The sequence below is a fragment of the Psittacula echo genome (genome assembly GCF_963264785.1).
Source record: "Psittacula echo genome assembly, chromosome: 4".
In the NCBI taxonomy this organism is placed as follows: Eukaryota; Metazoa; Chordata; class Aves; order Psittaciformes; family Psittacidae; genus Psittacula; species Psittacula echo.
Genome location: NC_137738.1, coordinates 46,365,229 through 46,385,154, shown reverse-complemented (window position 1 = coordinate 46,385,154; position 19,926 = coordinate 46,365,229). Strand labels below are relative to the sequence as shown.

At 43.0% G+C, this 19,926-nt stretch overlaps 1 protein-coding gene across 1 annotated transcript in view; it reads right to left on the bottom strand.

The window, feature by feature from the left end:
* NHSL1 (NHS like 1) overlaps positions 1–19,926 on the bottom strand; it is a gene marked incomplete at both ends in the record, with an annotated part of 178,781 nt that overhangs the window by 38,928 nt on the left and 119,927 nt on the right. The window contains one exon of the mRNA XM_080614821.1: positions 9,649–9,801. Coding sequence (XP_080470947.1) covers positions 9,649–9,801 — 153 coding nt within the window. The remainder of the gene's footprint in view (positions 1–9,648; positions 9,802–19,926) is intronic.

Genomic DNA, 19,926 nt, shown 5'->3' with positions numbered 1-19,926 from the left:
TGGTCATACTGGTGCATAACAAGACATGCTCTGAGCACACCTACTAAACTGGGACCTCTTCAGCGGCACAGCTGCTGCTCTGCCTGCTTGCAGTGCTGTAGTAAGATGTGGATGAGACCAGGGTAACTCTGGACTATGCAGTTAATCAGAGAATTCCAGGGAGGCAACTTTTCAAGATAAAGAGCTTGTTGAGAGTGATTATGCCTGGGACCGTCATTAAAGCAGATACCCTAGTTCGAAGGTCTCTTTGGTTAGTAAAGCTAACTAAAATTGATGCCGTTCGCTCTGTGCCCCCTTATGAGTCCCTCATTTGTAGACTGCGGATAAGAATGCACAGTGCTCTCTGTGTGGATGAAACAGGCTGTATAAAAGCACAGCTGTACAAAGGCAATCTTGGGTTTTGACAAACATCTCATGAGAAGTATGACTTCAAAAAAAGAAGCTCAATTTAATTCCAATGCAGCATCTATTTTCATCCCTGGATCTAAATGAGGCAGACAGCTTGCCTCTACCACTTTATATTCCTCCCAAAAATTCATTCAGCTTGGATCAAGTCCCATTTCCCTCAAATGTATAAATCCCCATATCATCTGCAGAACTTGACTATCACAGAGAGTGCTTCTACATCAAAGCTTTAAAACATGTTGTAAAGCCATAGCAATGATGCACTTGAGTAACAACTGAACTGTAACCAATGCTGACTGCAAAGCAAGTTCATGAACTTCAGCTGTGATATATCCAGTGTGCTGTTTTGTTCAGGCTCCCAGTTTAACAGGTCAGGAATTCCAACAGATGTAGTACCATGACAGCCCAGCTGAAAAAACTTCTGCTCAACAGCTCAATCTAAATGCTTTAGCTAATCCCAGCCTTTGCCAATCTAGCTACCTTCCCTATTATACCCCCAAATGCAATTTGATATTGCTATTTCTGCTTTTATCAGTACGTACAGAAAAGCATAAAACAAGCCTGGAGACAGTAAACACTGGTACCCAACACACTTCTTCCACAAGCAAGTGCCATATGAGGTGGCAAGTTTTTAACCCACCGGCAAAACTTAAATCATTTACTGCAAGACTTTCTCATTTGGTGAGTAAGAAGAAAGGTCTGTCAGATTTTTTAAAGAGTGTTACATGTGCTCCCTCTCTTGAATAAGCAGCCAAGCCCAGCCACACAGGTAGCTTTTAATGACACATGCTGTGCGGAGTTTCCCAGAAACAATGTCTTGGGCTCCACAGGTTGAAGGTAACCCTGACAGAGGGCTGTGGGACTCCGTGATGGAGAAGTCTGTTGAATGGGTTCTTCAAAGAAGCCTGTACGGAAAGTGATCAAATGTATTTATGTTGGGTCTATTCCCTCCAACACACAAATGATCACCTTCTCATTGGGAAGGGCACCCCGACATGGTACCTGGATGCCCAGCCAGGCTGGGAAGCCCACCCTTCTGGACTGGTTCTCCATGTTGCTTCAGAGCTCAGCTGTACAGATACTTATAGTAGTGCAAGGATGAGGCATGAAAGCACAACATTGAAGTAAAGCAAGTAAGCAGGTAATTTTCAAGGCTCTAAATCAGATGCAAGTCTTTAAGAAGGATTCAAACTAAAAGGAACTCTGCAAAGTGAAAATACCTTTAACAGGATTAAGTCACTGCAAACATTTTGATCATTCCTTTCTTTCTTTTCTTGAAGCTTTTAAAAAACAATTACATTTAAGCCCACCCGAAATCTCCAAGGTAATCTGCATAATTTAGCCATAGAGAAAACCTTTCTAATGACACCAAAATGCAACAGCCATGACAAATTATATTTGTTAACAAGCTGTCTCTAGGGAGTGCTCAAAATAATTATCACCATTTGCCTTGTGCTAATTTAGATTTCTGAAGTGTGTTATACAACTACATTTAGTGGTAACAAGATGTCTGAAGTTCTAACAGTTTATTTGCTTCCTTTTGCATGTTTGATGCTGGCATTAAAATAATTCCCCCCACTCTTTCTCTAGCATTTTTATGGATATTTGTTGTTTCTTAGACAACCAAACACAGCTAATATAAAAATATAAAGGGAGTTTTTATTGGTTTTCCTCCAAGGACACAATGTTAAATTTAAGGTATTTAAAATGCTGTAAACAAGAATGTATAACATCCCAATCTAACAGGAAGGAGGAGGAAAAGCAAAAAGGTAAACAATTGAAAGCCTGATATTCTTTGTGATGGAAGTTGCTTTACCTAGCACTGCAACAACTACACCACAGACAGTAACAGTTCAAATTTCTTTTCTCCACTGAAGGCACAGGTCTGAAATGGGATGAGGTTCAGCAAGCTTCCAGCTCGGTCCTCCTAATGATTCAGACTTGTATCATAAAACATTAATTTTTCACACATTAATCTGGTTTAAGAAAAACAATAGTATCATTAGTATTATTTTAAGGTAAATTTTCCTCTTTCAGCACTTTCACTGCAATTACTTTCACTTATCATGTATATCAGGCAAACAATCTACATATAACCACCCTGTATGTCTTTACACTCAGCACTGCACCATATAATTGAACTGAAAAAAAAGGAATCCAAATGCTTCCACATAGCTCATTTTTTCAGCACAAGAGCAGCTTTCAAACACGTGCAGTGTAGACTCCCAGTCAAATTCTGTTAGTTTCACTTCAATATTTGCTCTTTAAAATTCCTTATTAGAAAGGGCAGTTGGAGTATGGAACTTGGCCAAAACCACCAACAGATGTACTGTGAATTATTGCAGGAGCAGTAGAAATGGCAGGATACATGGGCAGAACCTCTGGTACTAACGTGACTACTGAAACTAAAATAATGAGAAATACGCTGATTTCTATTTTTTGATTTTACAGCTCTAAGGCCTTTCCGGAACATATGGTCTACTCCTGGCCTTTAATGGTCTTTTACTTCATTAAGGTTTCCAGTTGCTAGGAAGCTCACATCCTGACATGTCTCTGAACCTGAACCAGACCAATTGTTAATATGAAGTGGTTCCCCCTATTTTGCAGCTCTTTAATGAAACCTAAGATTATTTTAAGTCCATAATCTTCTCAGCAGGATTATCGACTAGTAGGGCTGACCCTAATATTGCTCATCTGAACAGTGATCTGGCAGATGCACTGAGAAAACAAAGGCTAAACGCATACCTGTCTGGAGGGTCTTGCAGCAAGACATAATAGAGGCTTTATGAGTAACTACTTAAATCCGGTTTTATTTGACAATTCTAACCAGATGTCTTCTGGAAAACAAATCAAGTGCTTCAATCACTGCTGCTTAAATACATTCCTTGCATTTGGCCAACAAAGCTAAACAGAAGCTACAGTTAGCCAAATCCAGCTCTTTGAAAGATGAGATAATAAATGAATCATCAGAGACATTGGAACAAAGAGTCCTATATTATGTACATAGCTTGAATCAACACGATTACCCGGGTGGAAGGGGGAGTGCAGGCAAAGGCACAAAGTACAGGCAGTTGTGCAGGAAGACTCCATAGCTATAGTCTTAAAAGGAGCATTAAACCAGCATATGGACTATTCCCGCTATATACTTTCCTTAGTACATATCTGACACCTTGTTATCCACTGGAAAGGACAGTCAGCCTGGGCAGTAACCTGCAGTGTATGACAAGACCTTGCCCCTCATCTCCAATGTGAACTGCATAGTGAGAGCATCCACAAGACCCCTCAGGAGCTATCTCCTGACAGCCCAATACCAGTTCAGTCTTGCTGTTTTCGTCTTTTAACATTAACACAGTTCTTTCTTCCTTTTATGGCTGCTGTCTCCCATCTCATGGACAAGAGACAACATAGAGCACTGGAGCTTGCCCTCCTCCATTTAATTTCTTTTTTTTTTATGTCAAAACTGCTCTACACTGCTAAATGTGGGAACTGGAAGATTAACTGCCGCATGGAAATCTGGCTATATATGCCCTGCTCTGTCTCCCATCACTGCAACTGACTTATATTCACATTTGAGGGAGAATATAGGATAGTTTGAAAAATACAGAAGCAAAGTGAGTTCAGGCATGCGATAGGAAACTTTATTTCTTTTCCTTCACTTCACCACAGTTGGCAAGATTATCAAAGGCCAGTGCATTCCAGATTACTTTCCTTTTAGGACACTGGACTTACACTTGTGAACACACAGCTAATGCTGCAAACCCATCCAGAAGGTAGATGGGCATACTTAAGACAAACTCCAAGCTGTTAAGCAAAGCAATGCGACACCAGTGCTGTGTCTCCTCCCCATCTTCATGCCTTATTGTCTGTCCTTTTAAAGATTATAGTACAGGTAGCTAAATGAGGATTTCTTACCAAACCTCATCACTACATACTACTGCTGTTGTATCTGTGCTCTCAGCTGAAAACCGCTGTACTTTAGGACTTCTTCAAACAATGGTCCTTTAAACACGACCATGCTGCAGAGCAGCATCTGTCAGTGCACCATATGTCAATGACGAGGGCTGTTTTATGGTGCTACTCTCTTGACTCTGGTTGAACACCCTCTCAAACTCTTGGTCTCATGGACTGAAAAACCTGTAGGAAACACAGCAGTATGTGGCACTTGCCCCTTTAGCACTGATAATGGTCTACCTTAAAAAAAAAACGAACCAATGCCACTTTGAACAACATTAAACTCATGGCTCTGCTACTGTCCAGACCAGACACTCAGTGCTGGTCCAGCCACTCAGTAGACATCGGCAACATAAGACTAAAGTCAAGCAGCCCTTCAGCCTTGGAACAGAGTGCACAGCGCAAAGCGCCAGGACTGATTTGATGATCCTGACCCCACGCAGAGCCTGAGCTCTTCCTTCTCATCTCTTTTCTTCATCTCCTATTTTCGTGACTCCCTAGGAGGAAACAGTGACATGGAAGACAGAGTCACACAAGATTCTTCAAGGGTCAATACTGTTTTGTTTCTATCTGAACATCTGTATGCAAGGAAACACCTTCCATAAGGTCACCATCAAAACATGAAGAAAAGGCCACTTCAAACAGGCTCTCAGGAAAGGCCAGCTAGAGCAGCTTGGTTCTGACAGTAAGGAAACAGGTACCTTGGATGGTGCGTGCATTGTTGCCCAATCTGCTCCACCAGGCACTCCAAGGTCCTGGCTCCTTCCCACAAAAAAAAGGAGAGCCTATTATATCCAATGAAAATAAAACATTTAAAAAAAAATGGAATCTATTGCCACCACCCAAGAACTACATCATTTTCTAAACCTTTAAATCATATTGCAATAGCACCATGACTGTGTGTCCTGGTTTTGGCTGGGATAAAGTTATTTTTCTTCCTAGTAGTTGGTACAATGCCATGTTTTTGATTTAGTCTGAGAACAATGCTGATAACACACGAATGTTTTAGTTGTTGATTACTCTAAATCAAGGACTTTTCAGTCTCATGCTCTGCCAATGAGGAGGGCCATGAGAAGCCAGGAGGGAGCAGAGACAAGACACCTGACCTAAACTAGCCAAAGGGGTATTCCATACCACAGCATGTCATGCCCAGAGAAAGGCAGATCACTGCTCGGGGCTAGGGCTGGCATCAGTCAGTGGGTGGTGAGCAACTGTATTGTGCATCACTGCTGTTTCTTGGGTTTTATTCCCCTCTTTTTCCTATTTCGCTTGATCTCAATTATTAAACTGTTCTTACCTGAACATGTGGGTTTTACCTTTTTCAGATTCTCCTCCCCATCCCACCGGGGTGAGGAAGAGAGACAGCAAATAGCTGTGTGCTACTCAGCTGCTGGTTAGGGTTAAACCACAATACTGTGAAGTGTAGCTGAATTTGCTCTTCTGCCCTAGCCACCAGATTAAGTGCCACTGAGAGCTTTCATTTAAAATGTAGTAATGCAGCCTGGTTAAGCATATAAAGCCACTGATTTTAGTTGATGACAACTTTAGATTTTAATATGTTATGTAGAGTCACTTCAGTTATCAAGAACAGATACATTGTGCATCACAAACTTTCCAGCTTCAAGGTGCTTCATTTTCTAATACCGGATAATGCTGCTTTTTAAAACTTTAGATGGCAGCTGAGCACCTTCATGCCTGAAGAAGAATAAGCAGCTTTACCTCAGTCATGAACAAATTTGAATGTAAGATCCCAACATTTATACTTGAAAGTAGCTTCATAAAAGAAAAGCACAGTATTTCCCCCTTGACTCCAAAAGGGTAAAAGGCTAGTTCAGAGGTACAAAAAACTAAAAAATCTCACCCATGGAACATCTACTATCACATGCTGCACATATCTGCAAAGTGTGATAAGCATAGTACATTGAGACTTACTATACTAAGTAGAATGCTAAACTGCACAAAAAAATAATGAAAAAAGTCTCTTCTGCCTCTAAACACAACACTGCTTCCCCTAAAGGTATGCAAAGATCACTAGGCAGAGTACTTGATTTCTCTCAAAACAGGTTAAACATCATACATTTTAATATCTATCCCTAACTTTTTATCCCTAAACTAATTTAAGAATAAGCAGCAATAATTGCTTTTCTGCTCTTTAAGTGGTGCTTAAAAGTTTATTCTAGACAACAGACAGCTTCCTATCTATTTCACTGGATATTTTTAGCTAGGCCCATGCTGCCAAACATTGGCAGTGAAAATTGTACCAGAATAAATAGGTTTGACCTTGCATTGTCTCAAAAGTTAGGTATTTCATCTGGTTAGTATTAGATGGGTGAAAACAGCTTGATAAAAAGAAATACCTTGCTTCAGTTATTTTGAAAGCTGTTACACATTTAGTATCTTTACAGGTAGTTTAAATGACTGCTTGTGCTCTATTTGTTACCTATGTTTTATATTTACTTTCACATTTACTGGGGCAGTAACAAATTAATAGTCTTCAATCAAGTCACTATGTACCAACAATGTCAGATCTCATAATCCAAACAAGACAACTGGAGACCAAGCAGACTGGAAAACTTTCAAATGTGTGTTTCAATAGTCTGAACTAGGTTCCACCTTCAGGACCACACAGTCATGTTCACAGAAACCACCATAGGTTCTCTTTTCCTCTAAAGGTAGGTTTAAATATACACAAATGATTTCTAATTAGTGTTTCTCTCATCTATTCTTAAAAACCTGCAAGGATTTCCTAGCCCTCCAAATTTATTTCAGCGCTCCTGTATCTTTCCTGCAAGGACATTTCCCCTATTATCAAACCTAAGCATCCTCAACTGCCATGCACATCCAGTACTTCATTTCCGACCCACCACAACGAAAAAAATAATTTTGCTTTTGCTCCACTGCTTCCCAGTTCATGCTAACACTTCTGGGAGTACAGGGGGATCCATCCCACTGTTCACAGCACACCTTGCCGTTCAACATCCTTCATTCCCCACATCGGATCACACAGAGCCTGTTCTACTGCCCCACGCTTCACTCCCACCAATGAATTTGAAACGCCAAAAAGATGTCAAAATGCAAGCTTCATCATCAAGCCAGAAAACAAAGAATTGAAGTTCCCATGGTAGCCCAACGGTGCTTTTCATGACACCACTTTTCTTCAAAGTTTTCTATGCTATAATCATGTAGCACCAAATTTACATCCTACCCATTAAGAAGCTTTGGAAACCTGTCTTTTCTAAAGGAACATGTGGAAAAGCATACTGGCAGTTCTCACAATTACTTCACAATTTCAACAGCACTTTACACTCAGTGAAACTCAGCCCTGGCTGTAAAACTTTTAACCCGATCCTCTCAATGTGAAGCACTGGTGTCTTCCTGATTTCACAGTGCTGTTTGAATCCGCAGCAGAGTAAAACTGATAAAACTTTAGTCCGTGCCTCTCTTACTACTAGACGCCTTACAGGCAAGAATTAAATCATTGAAAATAGTGTTAAAACTCATGCTGCGGCTACTAAAGGCCACAGCAAGAAGTTATTTTAAAATTGCTCTTAGGGAATAAACACAGCTCAGGGAAAGAGCTTGAGGTAAAACAAATAAATAAATAGCACAGTTTTGTTGACTATGTCAGCAGTTTGATGTCTGGTGAAGGCAGGTTTTCAGGTTACTACCCTGAAAATATGAAACTGAAATTCACTTCATTACCAAGAAGGCCTTCATCACATGCATGAGCCTGTTTGCTTAAAACAAATGGCTAACCAGTAAGTTGTAGTAGTAGCTTTAGTTCTATAAAGAGCAGCAGCTCTGAAGAAAAATCCCAGCAGACCGAAATAACTTCAGATGTGTAAACTGATGGAAGCAGCATATATTACTTAGTTTCATACAAATACATTAGATATAAATTTATTGAAACAGAAGATGAAGCTGCAGTAGATAAATTTCTGATAAAACACAAGAATATCAGAGCAACATTTTAGCCTGTGCAGGTTCTTTGATAATAGTTCCAAACAGAGAACAGAAAAACAGAAGAATGAGTAGTTTAAGTTTACAAAAACCTACCCACAAGCAGTATTCTTTTTAATCTAAAGCAGGCAAATATTTCTCTTTTGTAAAGAGCTGGTAAGAGTGCCTGCAAGGGAACAATAAGCATTTCAAGGCTAAAAGCCTGCACAAATGTATTAATCCAATAATAAGTATAGAGGACACACAGGCTGTCTGCTGAGCCATGCACAAGCCACTAACCCTGGCTGTCAAAACTGCCCTATGAAACGGTAATATAAAGTGCCTAGTAAGAGATGGTGAAAATCAATTACCTGGAAAAACAGCAAGAGAAATAAAATATGGCAGCCAAACACTTCTCTGTTCAGACATACAAAATGAAGTTTTTCTGCACATTTAAAAAGCAGAAATGTCATGTTAAACAAACAAGAACTACAATGTTCTCTTCTATCAGGTTGACTCTGCAAGGTATCAAGTACCCGCAGTTCCTGCTGACACAAAAAAGGACTTTAAATGAGTTGGCTTCTTGCAGGGTAACCCCCTTTGTTAAATAGCCAATGTAAAGAAAAACCTAGGTTAGCCATTTCCAGAACATGGACATTAAGCTGTAATTTTACAGTTCCAGTTCTGCCCAGAGACAGATGTTCTACAGTCCTCCCTGCTGGCTGCCTGCCTATGTCTTCATGGCTGCACTAACGCAACACAATGTCTCCTGTGCCAGATCATACAGGTATACCCCTCAATAAAGATACTAAGGGTAAAAATTAGTCCTTAAAAATACACTGCATACATCTGCCAGAAAGCACTTCCACTACTGAAAGAGTCCTTGTGTCTTGTTCCCTATTTCCCGTCTCTGCCCTTAGTGCCTTTTCCCACCTCTCACAACCAGCCACATCCCTGGAAATGACACTGTACAACAACAAAAGAAATCATGAACTGAAACACCTCTGATGTGGTTCTTACACTAAAGTATAAATGGTGTAACTCAGGACATACTGAAATTGAAGGTACCATTTTGGAAAAGCTCCAAAGGCTAAATGGAAATGGACAAAAGACACCCTTTTGCATTCTAGAGTGCTCTGCCAGGTAACACATTTCCACATTTCCTTGACAGCAAAAGCATTTTTGCCCTATTCCTACATTTGAATTGGTAATTCTCACTAACTTTCCTGAGGTACTGCAGGCAGAAAAACAAACAAGCTTCTTCTGAAGCCTGCAATTTGGATACATTTGCAAAGACTGTGGCAAAAACTACCGTCCCTTTAGGACACATTTGTGTCAGCAGCAGAATCTTACCTCTCAGCACTGATTTGAGGTTCAACTTGGCTTGTCGGTGGAGGTCCTCCACACAAGGGGGTCTTGAGGAGGGCAGGAAGACATTTTCCTGCTGGTGCCATGGAGCAGTGTAGTGCACAGTCCATCTACTCTCTTCATCTAGGTTGGAAACAGCTGCAGAGACATACAATAAGAAAATTAAATGCTATTGTAGATACTTACATCATGAAACCCCACACATAAGCTTGTCACACATCATCTTAAAACAAAAAAGACTGATTGCCACTGCAGTCCCATCAAAATGCTCTCCAGAACCTCAATTCCATGACAGTTAAAACCTTTCTTTCATTTCTAGTCTGCATTTATGTTATGCTGGAAACATTCTTCCCTTTTCCCACGTCTATACTTGCTGTTGGTTTTACTATGAGCTTGCTACTCTGTTTTCCCCCTTCCACCTCCCAGTCTTCGGAAACAAGATCCGTTTCCCAGTCCCCTGATCCCATCAGGTCCTGTGCACTGCAGAATAGCTTCTTCTTGCTCAAAGGTGACCCTAGGAATATGACAGCTGCCATGAGAGATTACGACAGGTTCATTTGTATCAGGAAATAACCTTCTCTGACCTCACACTTGCTCAAACCAGGAACAAAGATTTCACTGAGGCAAACAAATTAGCTGCTTTCCATTGCCATGAGTGGAAAGCAGATCTGGACAACAGCAACTCCCTGGGCAAATATTGCTCAGAGCACAACTGAAGAGGGATTGTTCTGGCCACCTCTTCTCAGCCAGTACACACATGCAAATAAAATACAGACCTTACTCAAGTTCAAAGTTCCTCATGGATAGTCTAGTAATGAATCAGGCAAAGAACATGTTGCTTAGATTTGTTTATTGTTTATGCTTCCCGAGGGACAGCCATTATCTTTTGTTTAAAGTATATCATCAATAAAAACTTCTACAGCTGAATGGCCTTAACCCTCTACTCTGTAAACAGGAAAAGGGCAGTTGGGGATCATATCTTATGATCCCGCAGGCACCCTTTGGCCTTCAGCCAACATGCTGCATATCCTTGCTTTTAGTGGCAGAAAAAGGCACTCGTGTGGCTGTACTGCCTCCCAAGCACCTTCCCTGCCACCCTGGCCTCACTGCCAGCTCCCCATCTTCCCTTTGCTCTCCTCCTTGCCTGGGCAGGCTCACTTCTGTGCTGCCTGTAGCATCGCTTCATGAAGTCTGGCTGACGCCCCTATGCTAGGAGAGGAGATGTGTAAACTGAGAAGCAAAACAAAGCCAACAGCCTCCTGTCATCTGAAAAATTACTCTTTCCCTAACACCACTGTGCATCTGCCAGGATCATTTCAGACGGGAAGTAAACAATACTCATGAAAGAAAGTAAGTTATGCCTTCGTGCTTCAAAACCTATCTACAGCCTAGTGTTCAATGCCTATTTTGTGCTGAAAGGACTTGAGGCGTGTGTCTAGGTTCTCAATTGCCTTTTCTCATTTTTTATAGATTAGTATCAGACCTCAAAAAAAGTTTTTTGAAGACTTTCAATTGGTCTCTTCATGTCTGAAAAGGCTTGGTCCTGCATCCCCTCCCTTCCTGCAGACATACTGGGTGTAACAAGCCAAATCCACGTTCAGTCTGTGCCTGCTTTTCCAATCCTGGCTAATTAGAGGTCAAACGTCAATCACGGCAAACTGACACATCACCACCTACTTTACAGCATCAATCATCCTGATATTACAGAAAAATTGACAGGTACAGTCAATGACCTGCCTGAAAACTGCACCCTGCCATCCCCTGATTGAGCAGGCAGGGAGAGAGTAAGGCTGGGAGAAGAGGAGGAGGGAAACACCAGCCTCCAAGCCTGCTGTCTGGCTGCAGTCCCACCGTACCAAAATGAAAGTTTACTGTTCATCAGAGCAACGGTCATCAAAACTAGCAGACAGAAGTACTGCACACATCTGTCAACTACTCTCTCCAGCACAGTTTGCCTGCCTTCATGAACTGAATGAAGAACGGCGATTTTACAAGCCATTCTGAAACTAGAGCACCTTTAGAAAACAAAACTCAGAACAAGCTTTCCTCAAGCTTACCAAGAACAAGCTTACCTCAGACATGCAAGCCCATAGCTACAGATGCACCTGGCAGCTGCACAGGCAGAGAGAGATGCCAGACAGATGCTAGGAGGATGCCTCAGCATCCCTCTGGACACCGGTGCACGACCGCCGGTGACACCAGCACCTCAGCCTCCTCACCAAGCTGCTCCTTTCATACCAGGAAGTTTTGGCTCCTTCAAAACCACCGCGACAAAGAACATCAACACAGCATCCCAAAGCAGAGGTCCTAAAGCACTTCATAATGCTGTCTCCACACATTACAAAATATTCAACAAAGAAGGGAGTGAGATAAACTTAAAAAGACGCTTCAGGAAAGCAGGAGCAAAGACGAAGGGAATTGCCTTTTCCTGCAGGATTCAGCTCCCTCCCCAAAAGGGCAGTGAGCACGCACAACTACTTACTCTTTCTCTTGAAAAGTTTCATGAGAGATTTAAGCTTTGCGTTGATGAAAACCACCATTTTCAAGGTGCTGAATTGCGATCCTGCAGTTTAAATCCCAGAGGAAGGAGGAGCTGCAGAAAGGTGACCGTTTTCCAGACTGAACATGCACACAGAATCTCTCTTCTCCAGGTTTCTCCCCTCCACCTTTCTTTCCTGAAACCACAACTTTAAACCTACGTAGGTCTTCCTGACACACAAAACCATTTACAATTCTTTAGGCTGAATTTCTCCTCCTCACATGTAAACTTGTGGGCTGAAAACAGCCAATTTCAGCACGCACAGATGGAGAAGGAGTTTAAAAAAGTTAATTGATGAATGTTTGCACCGGCACAAAGATCAGGCTTTCCTGCTACCTATGGATTACTCAGCTCTTCTCATCCGTTTCTCTGCTTTCCAAGTCCGGCTGCTCTGGAGCCTGCAGGTGATCCCTCTCCTTCCCATCGCGCCAGCCGGCTCTGCGGGCGGAGCAGGAGGCAGACGCCTGCACCTTCCCCCCTCCGCCCTTTGCACCTCCCCGCCGGCCCCGGCCGCCGCCCTCCAGCCGCCTTCCAGTTGCAAATAAGAGTGCATTTTCGTGCAGATCAGGGTGCCCCGCGTTCCCACCCTAGCCCCTCACCCCCCTTTATTTTCAACCTCTCTCTCCCACTTCATTAAGGACCCAAAGCCTCACTTCCCCTTCCAGATCCACTGCTCCCCCCTCCGCAGTCACTGCCATTGCCAGGGACTAGAGCCCACTAATTCTAAATATTGAATTTCATTCAGCAACACTCCTAATTTATTCTTATTAGCGTCATGTCAGACCAGATACATGGGAAAAGAAATCGAGTTAGTGCTGGCTAATAGAGAGCTTGCTATTAGTCAAATGAAACTTGTGCACAGAGGTGGAATAGCCCAGCTGTTTGAACTGCACATTATATCCTCATGGCTTAAAAAATACGTATCTGTACAGAGGCTCATAGCCATCCTTCCTAGGAATAGAACTGCAGTTTTGCAGAAGTTAAAGGGAAAACACTAAGCACCAAATGAATGTGCTCAGCAGGGCATGCCCTTCGCACAATGCCTCAGACTCAAGAAGCAAGCCTTCCCTCACAAAGCAAGCTTAGGAATCCTCCTTGGCTTAACAATGACATGGATTTTTTCCTCAGGAAAAAGAAAATGCGAGCAGCAGGGGGGCTCAGACTGACCCCAAAGCTGCAGCAGGATCAGGCCTCTGGAGTGCAGCACGTAACAAGCAGATGATCCACAAGAACTTTACTCTGAGTTTCTCTAAATGGCTGAGACACAGCACCACGCATAGCAGACCATAAACGAAGTCTGTTCATCATTGTCTGAACACACTTTTATCAGCAGTTTACTAGTATTTCCAAATCCAGAGATTTTACCGTTGCAATGTCGGGCTGACATCAAAACCACCATTAGCAGCAGGTCTCTGCAGCAGCTGCTGGCCCAAGAGACATTTAGAATGGCTCACCTCTGACAAAGGGACTGAAGACACAGTGCCATAGCAGCAGTGGTGAGGAAGGCACCTCTGCTTTTTGCATTGATTTCCATCACACACCTTCACAAAAACAGTGACCCTGGCATCAAACTCTGATAACAAAATAACCACTGTTGTCTTTATAAGAAAACCCACTTACACTATAATCTCAGAATGGTTTGGGTTGGAAGGGGCCTTAAGGACCATCCAGTTCCAACCCCTGCCACAGGCAGAGACACCTTCCACTAGGAATACCCCCTTACAAATTTGCCATGACCCACGCATCATTAAAACCACTTTAAATGCTGGCCACACCCTGTACCTGAGTACAGAATGACTCCCTTTCTAACTTCAGTGGCGCTACCATGTAAGAGCAAACCCAGAAGGTAGTAACTCCTCTTTTAGCGTAGTGTCAGTATTTTTTAGGATGTAGAAGTGTCTCTGTAAGTGGGAAGAGGAGCTACTGTTCATTGGCACAGAGGAAGGTGACGACTTCAAGCTAGCATTTGAGGAAGACTGGGCTAATGGAAGTGAGATAGACTCTCCCTGAGGTCTTTAGGGCACCTCACAGAGGCTTGCAAGCCGCGGTAAGCAAGACTTTGCTCCCGTTTCATGTTCAAGCCCTTTGTATCAACATGATCCTGAGTACTTTGCAGGGCTCAGGGAGCCCCCTTCTCTCTATCACCGGGGGTTGCAATGTGTGCCAGGTGCAGTGTTGCTCTTTGTTATTGGATCCTCAACCCACCCTGAAGCCTTTCCCCTGCCAGAGAATGAGCGCTTGATCACTGTCCTCTAGCCCTGATCTCCAGTATGAGGCAGCTATTCAAAGCCAGTAGCAAGCATGCATAAGATGATGTCTGCCTTTCATCCTCCCCCTGCTTTGCTTCCACCTTCCCTCAGGTCATGCTGACAAATAGGTCAAACATCAAAATGGTTATCATGAAGGGATACCCCAAAGGAAACAGTTAGCTACCTATATCTGCAGCTCTCAGAATCTGTACAAGGCCAAAAACAACCAAAAGCTCTTCCCCACTTGAAACAAACCCATTGACTTCCACGGAAGTCAGCATGTCGTCTCAACCTAGCTTTTTTAAAATGCTTTTCCTGCCACAAGAAACTGTCACACAATTGGCTTCTAATAGCAGCTCTCTTAGAGCTAAAAGCATGAAATAAGTGTGCTTCTCCACAGCCCACCTCTCTACATTGAGAAGAGAAAGAAAAGATGGGGCAGGTTGAGAAAATTTATATTGTAATCAGTGTGAAAACAGATAAAGGACTTTAGGCTCCAATCTTGCCAAGCCAGCAGACAAAACCACAAAACACCCACCACCAAACTACCTTGATAGAAAAAAATTCAAGGGTTGTTAAAGCTGGATAAACCCAGCATGAACAGTAGGTGTGCACACACTGTGATAACAGACTTTGAAAAGGAAATGACTCAGACACAGGTAGCAGACTCAGGGGACCTTGCTCTGTGGCACACTTCCTACTTCACCTTGGACAAGTTAATATTAACCCACCTGCCTCAGTTCCCACTTCCTTCGACGCAGGGATCACACTTGCCACTGCACAAGGATACCATCACAAGGAATACAGAAAATATAGAGAATGTGTTCAGCAAATACTAATTATCATCACTTCATGGCAGATGGGACTGTTAACTTAGGTTACAAAGTTTGGCCCAGAAGAAACTCCTTCCTAACTAACAAGTCAGAGGTTGAAGCAAAGAAAATGAGAAGCCCAAGATGCAGTGCCAAACAGCACGCTCAAAATCACAAAGGTGTAACACACTCATTAGCAAAACTGTGTCTTTTTTTAGTTCATGTTATAATAGTTTTTAATCCCTGAGTGGTTAAACTGATTTTAATTTCTAGTAGAGGCCATGTACATTCAGAAGAGAAGCAAACGTCAGCAGCTGCTTGGGCATGGCGTGCCTGAAGCGCTGCAACCATTCCTTCAGTCCTCTCCCTGCTCTCTCCCCTCTTTAGGGATGCTTTCCAGCTGACCTGCTCTGCAACAGCCATCTGGGACAGCCACCCTCCACATTCACAGCAACATAAAACACCAGCGCCTGTGAAACAATCTAGAAATGCTCAGCTTACATAAAAATACTTCAGGCCAGCCTCTGGGGCAGGGGGCCTCACCTGTCCAACCCCCATTCACAACCCAGTGTCCTGAACCTTGCATTAGTGCTCAATATCAGCTGAAGAAGTTGAGCCTTTATAAAAAGGCAAATGTTGATAAGGGACATAACTTAGGTTGTTGGTAGCCACAAATGGAAGAGCTGCCCAACAGCAGCCCTGGTGGTAGCTCTCCATCAGGGACACTAATGGATTGGTGAGAATCAACCATTCTCCTTCTTACTGCTGCTCATCTGCCTATGCACAGGTGCAGTATGAAATTTAGAAAGTACTGCATTATAAAGAAAACCAAAACCCCACATAACAAAAGAATAGTTAAAGGAAAACATCCCTGCTCCCCCCAAAAATCAATTTCACCACTTACTTCCATGAAGGTGAGATAAACCCAACACACATTTCATATTTAGTTCATGAATGGAGACGCATCAAGCTACTAACGTGTCATAATCTTGAAACCTAAAATTTAACTTGTAAGCCTTCACGACTTTATTCAGGCAATGGAAAAATCATCCATTAAACAACTGTGTACCATTGGTGGCATTTTAAGAGGCAAGAAAAGTAGAACCGTACAACTGAGTTGGAAGCCGCACTGCGAGAGCTCTTCCGGTGAGTCTCTGTTCAGTGAGTAAAAGAAAAGTAGAAACAAATAAATCCATATCTTTACTTTTTATAGGCATATCAGTCGCTCACTCAAAGTAAGTTTCCACTGTGCCACCCTCCAGTGACTCACATGGATGCGTGGAGAAGAAGCTGTTGGAGGGAAGTTGCTGCACATCAGCAGGGATGGGTCTGTGTAGGACCTGCTTGGGATTGCCCCCCGCAACCCCCATCCACCCCCTCCAAGCAGCTGTGGTGTCCAGAGGGGAGCAGCTGTGGGACTGACCCCCAAGCACCTCATCCCCACGCTGCACAGAGGCACTCAGGCATTGGCAGGGCGAGCCTGAACCAAGGAGGGCCACAAACCCCTTCCTGGGAGCCACAAGGCTCCTGCCTGCTCAGACCAACACCACCCAGCCTTGAAAGCCACACTTGACTTCTATGAATGACTTCCATCATTAAGAAACAATCAAGCACCTGAAATAAGGAAGTCTGAATGCCTTGTTTCGTAACTTGTGCCCAAGCTTTATGCTTCTTCTGGCCACCTTAACCATACCATCAGCCACTTCCTGGTGCTTAAATGGAGCTGAAGCCACCCTGCCGGCCACAGGAGTCAATAATTTATTATCAGAAGGGGTTTCTGCCTCCCTTAGAGCCAGTCCCAGCAACTGGCCCTCTCCCGACATCTTTCAGGAGAACAAAAGTGCTCCCTCCACAAAGGCAGTCCCAGGCAGCACCACACTGGGCTGCCCTCCTGTCTCCAGCTCACAATGGCCTCTTTCAAGGCAACCTCAGCCTTGGTGAAGCACGATACTTCCCCAGCTACTGAGAAATAACAATTCATTAAACCTGGGATCAGGAGAAAGAGGAGGAGGAGAATGCATGGGGGAGATGGAAAAAAGGAGAAAAAGTATTTTATCGCAAAGCCACTGCAACAAAAAGGCAGGAAGGACCCGTACTCCAGTGAAATGTCAGGGGAGCCACGTGCTGGGCCTGTCTGCGCAGGCAATTACAGAGCAGGTATTGCTTTAAAGGGGGTACTCCAGCAGCGCCCTCCTTTATTCACACTCATAAAGGATTATGGCTGCAGGCTCTGGGAAGGGGCTGCCTGGTGGGGAAGGGGGAAGAGGGAGGAAGACGAGAAGGAAAAGCAGCACAGCCTAAGCCAGAGAGGACAGAAAAGCAGCAGACTGATTGATCTGATGATCCTATTTAGGTCACAGCACAATAAAGCTAATTCATTCCTTCGACAATTCAAAACATCTTTCCACTGGATCCTCTATCATTCAAACACAGCAGCAGAGAGAAAAGGGAGCAGTTGGGCAGGGCTGCCGGCAGACAATGCAGCAGTTTCTTTTGGTTAGAGCATCTCCCCACACACTGTAACTGCAGGCAGGATAACTGAAAATACTTAGTGAATATGCAATTTTGTTTCATGGTTTTGTCTTACATTTCAGGGCACAATACTTTTTTCTTTGGCCATTTCTGAACCCCAGCTAAGGCAACGTCAGCTCCCAGAAGAGTACTTTTCTCTGTCCCTAGGAAGAGCCTTTTAAACTGCCACCACGAAATATTCTCAGTTTGAATTCCAAATCTACCTGAATGCTCCTATACCACTGCTTATCTTGAAGAACCGACCAAAAATGGCTGCAGTAAGTTAGTCTGTAAAATCCTGACCCTTAGCCTTGGGTGACATGGTTCAGTGGGAGGTGTCCCTGCCCATGGCAGGGGGTTTGGAACTAGATGATCTTAAGGTCCTTTCCAACCTAAACCATTCTGTGATTCTGTGATTTGCCCTAATAATGCACCATAGAGATGTTTCTCTTCTGAATTAGCAATGTTAAAAACACCAGACAGACAAGTTTGCATAAGTCTTCTCATTGATTCCTGTAGGATTCAGAGTGAAACCAACAAAACCAGACTGCAGAAATGCCATTTCTGAACTTCTGTTCCAAACTGTCTCCCTCTTCAGCCTGTAATTCCATCTTTGGCAGCTGTGCACTTGTAGATCCACACCAATATCCAGCAGGTACTTCAGCTAATCTCATTCTGCATTCTCCTCACAGACGTCCTGAAGGGGCCACGCTTCCCACTCATTTCACTTATTTAAAGGTCACTGAAAGAATTTTTGTAGCCTATCTCCATCTCCCTACCCAACATTGCTCTTTTAAGTACTGCTCTAAAATACTTCTATTTATATATGGATTGTCCTGATATAAGGAGTTAGAAGTTTTTTCTTCTTTCTGCTGAATCAGCATATTCAGGGTGAGCTGCATTTAAGCTTGCAGACACCCTCTCTTAAAATTACACCAGTAGATCCTATAGTTTCCTAACAACTTTGTAATTTATTAATGAAAAATACTTAAGCTCCTTGTAAAATACCAGCCTTCATACGATTATATAACTGCTCATGCCAAAATCAAGCACTGAACACTCACTTGCTGTCTTACACAGGAACTTGAAAAAGAAGCTTTGCTTCTTAGTTCAAAACTTTCACGAACTTCACCTGAAAATGTTATCTGCACAACACAACAGTAAAATGGTAAATAAAAATGAAGATTCACAAATAATAGGCAGATTTCAGCAGTTGTGACATTTGGCATTGTTTCTAAAGCCCTGAGACTTTTTTTTACAGAATCTGAAAACCTGGGAATGTTCCAATTAAATAATGGCACAATCTGCCCTGAAAAACAGTATTCTCCAAACTAAAGGAAGGCATCAAATCCATGTAACAGTCATCTAATATTTATGTTGCTGCAGGATTCAGCAACCTGTTTTCAGCTCCTAAGGAAACAACTGAACCAACATCTGTACCACAGCATCTACAGAGAATGTCTTTGGCTAGCCTTGGACATTCGGAACTCAGACATTGCCATGTGATCAACATTAACATGGTGAGTTTCGTGATGCACACCAAAAACTCAATTTACATCTGTTTTTAAACCATGGCTGCTTTGAAGAATATACTTGAAACTACAGCCATAAAAGCACTTGTCACATCTCACAACATCTAATATTCTGTACAGAGCATACACCCTGCTCCAGGAACGAAGAAATTAAAACACTGTGTTCATATAAGCTTTGAAAACATTTCTTTTATGTCAGCTAGCATCCTGCTCCTCATTGCATTAATTAAACCTAATAGGACAAGGTAAGCATCCCAGACAAGAAAAAACTCGTGCTCACCTTCAGCTACTGTACACCAATGCGCACAGCATGGGAAATAAGCAGGAGGAGTTAGAAACCTGTGTTAAGTCAGGAGATTATGATCTGGTGGCACTTACAGAGACGTGGTGGGACAGCTCACATGACTGGAATATACTCATGGAGGGCTATGTCCTTTTCAGGAAAGACAGGCCAGCCAGGTGGGGTGGTGGAGTTGCTCTTTATGTGCGAGAGCAGCTGCAATGTACTGAGTTCTGTCCAGGGACAGGGGACGAGCGAGTTGAGAGTCTGTGGGTGAGAATTAAGGGGCAGGCTGGCAGGGGCGATACTGTTGTGGGTGTCTGTTACAGGCCACCAGATC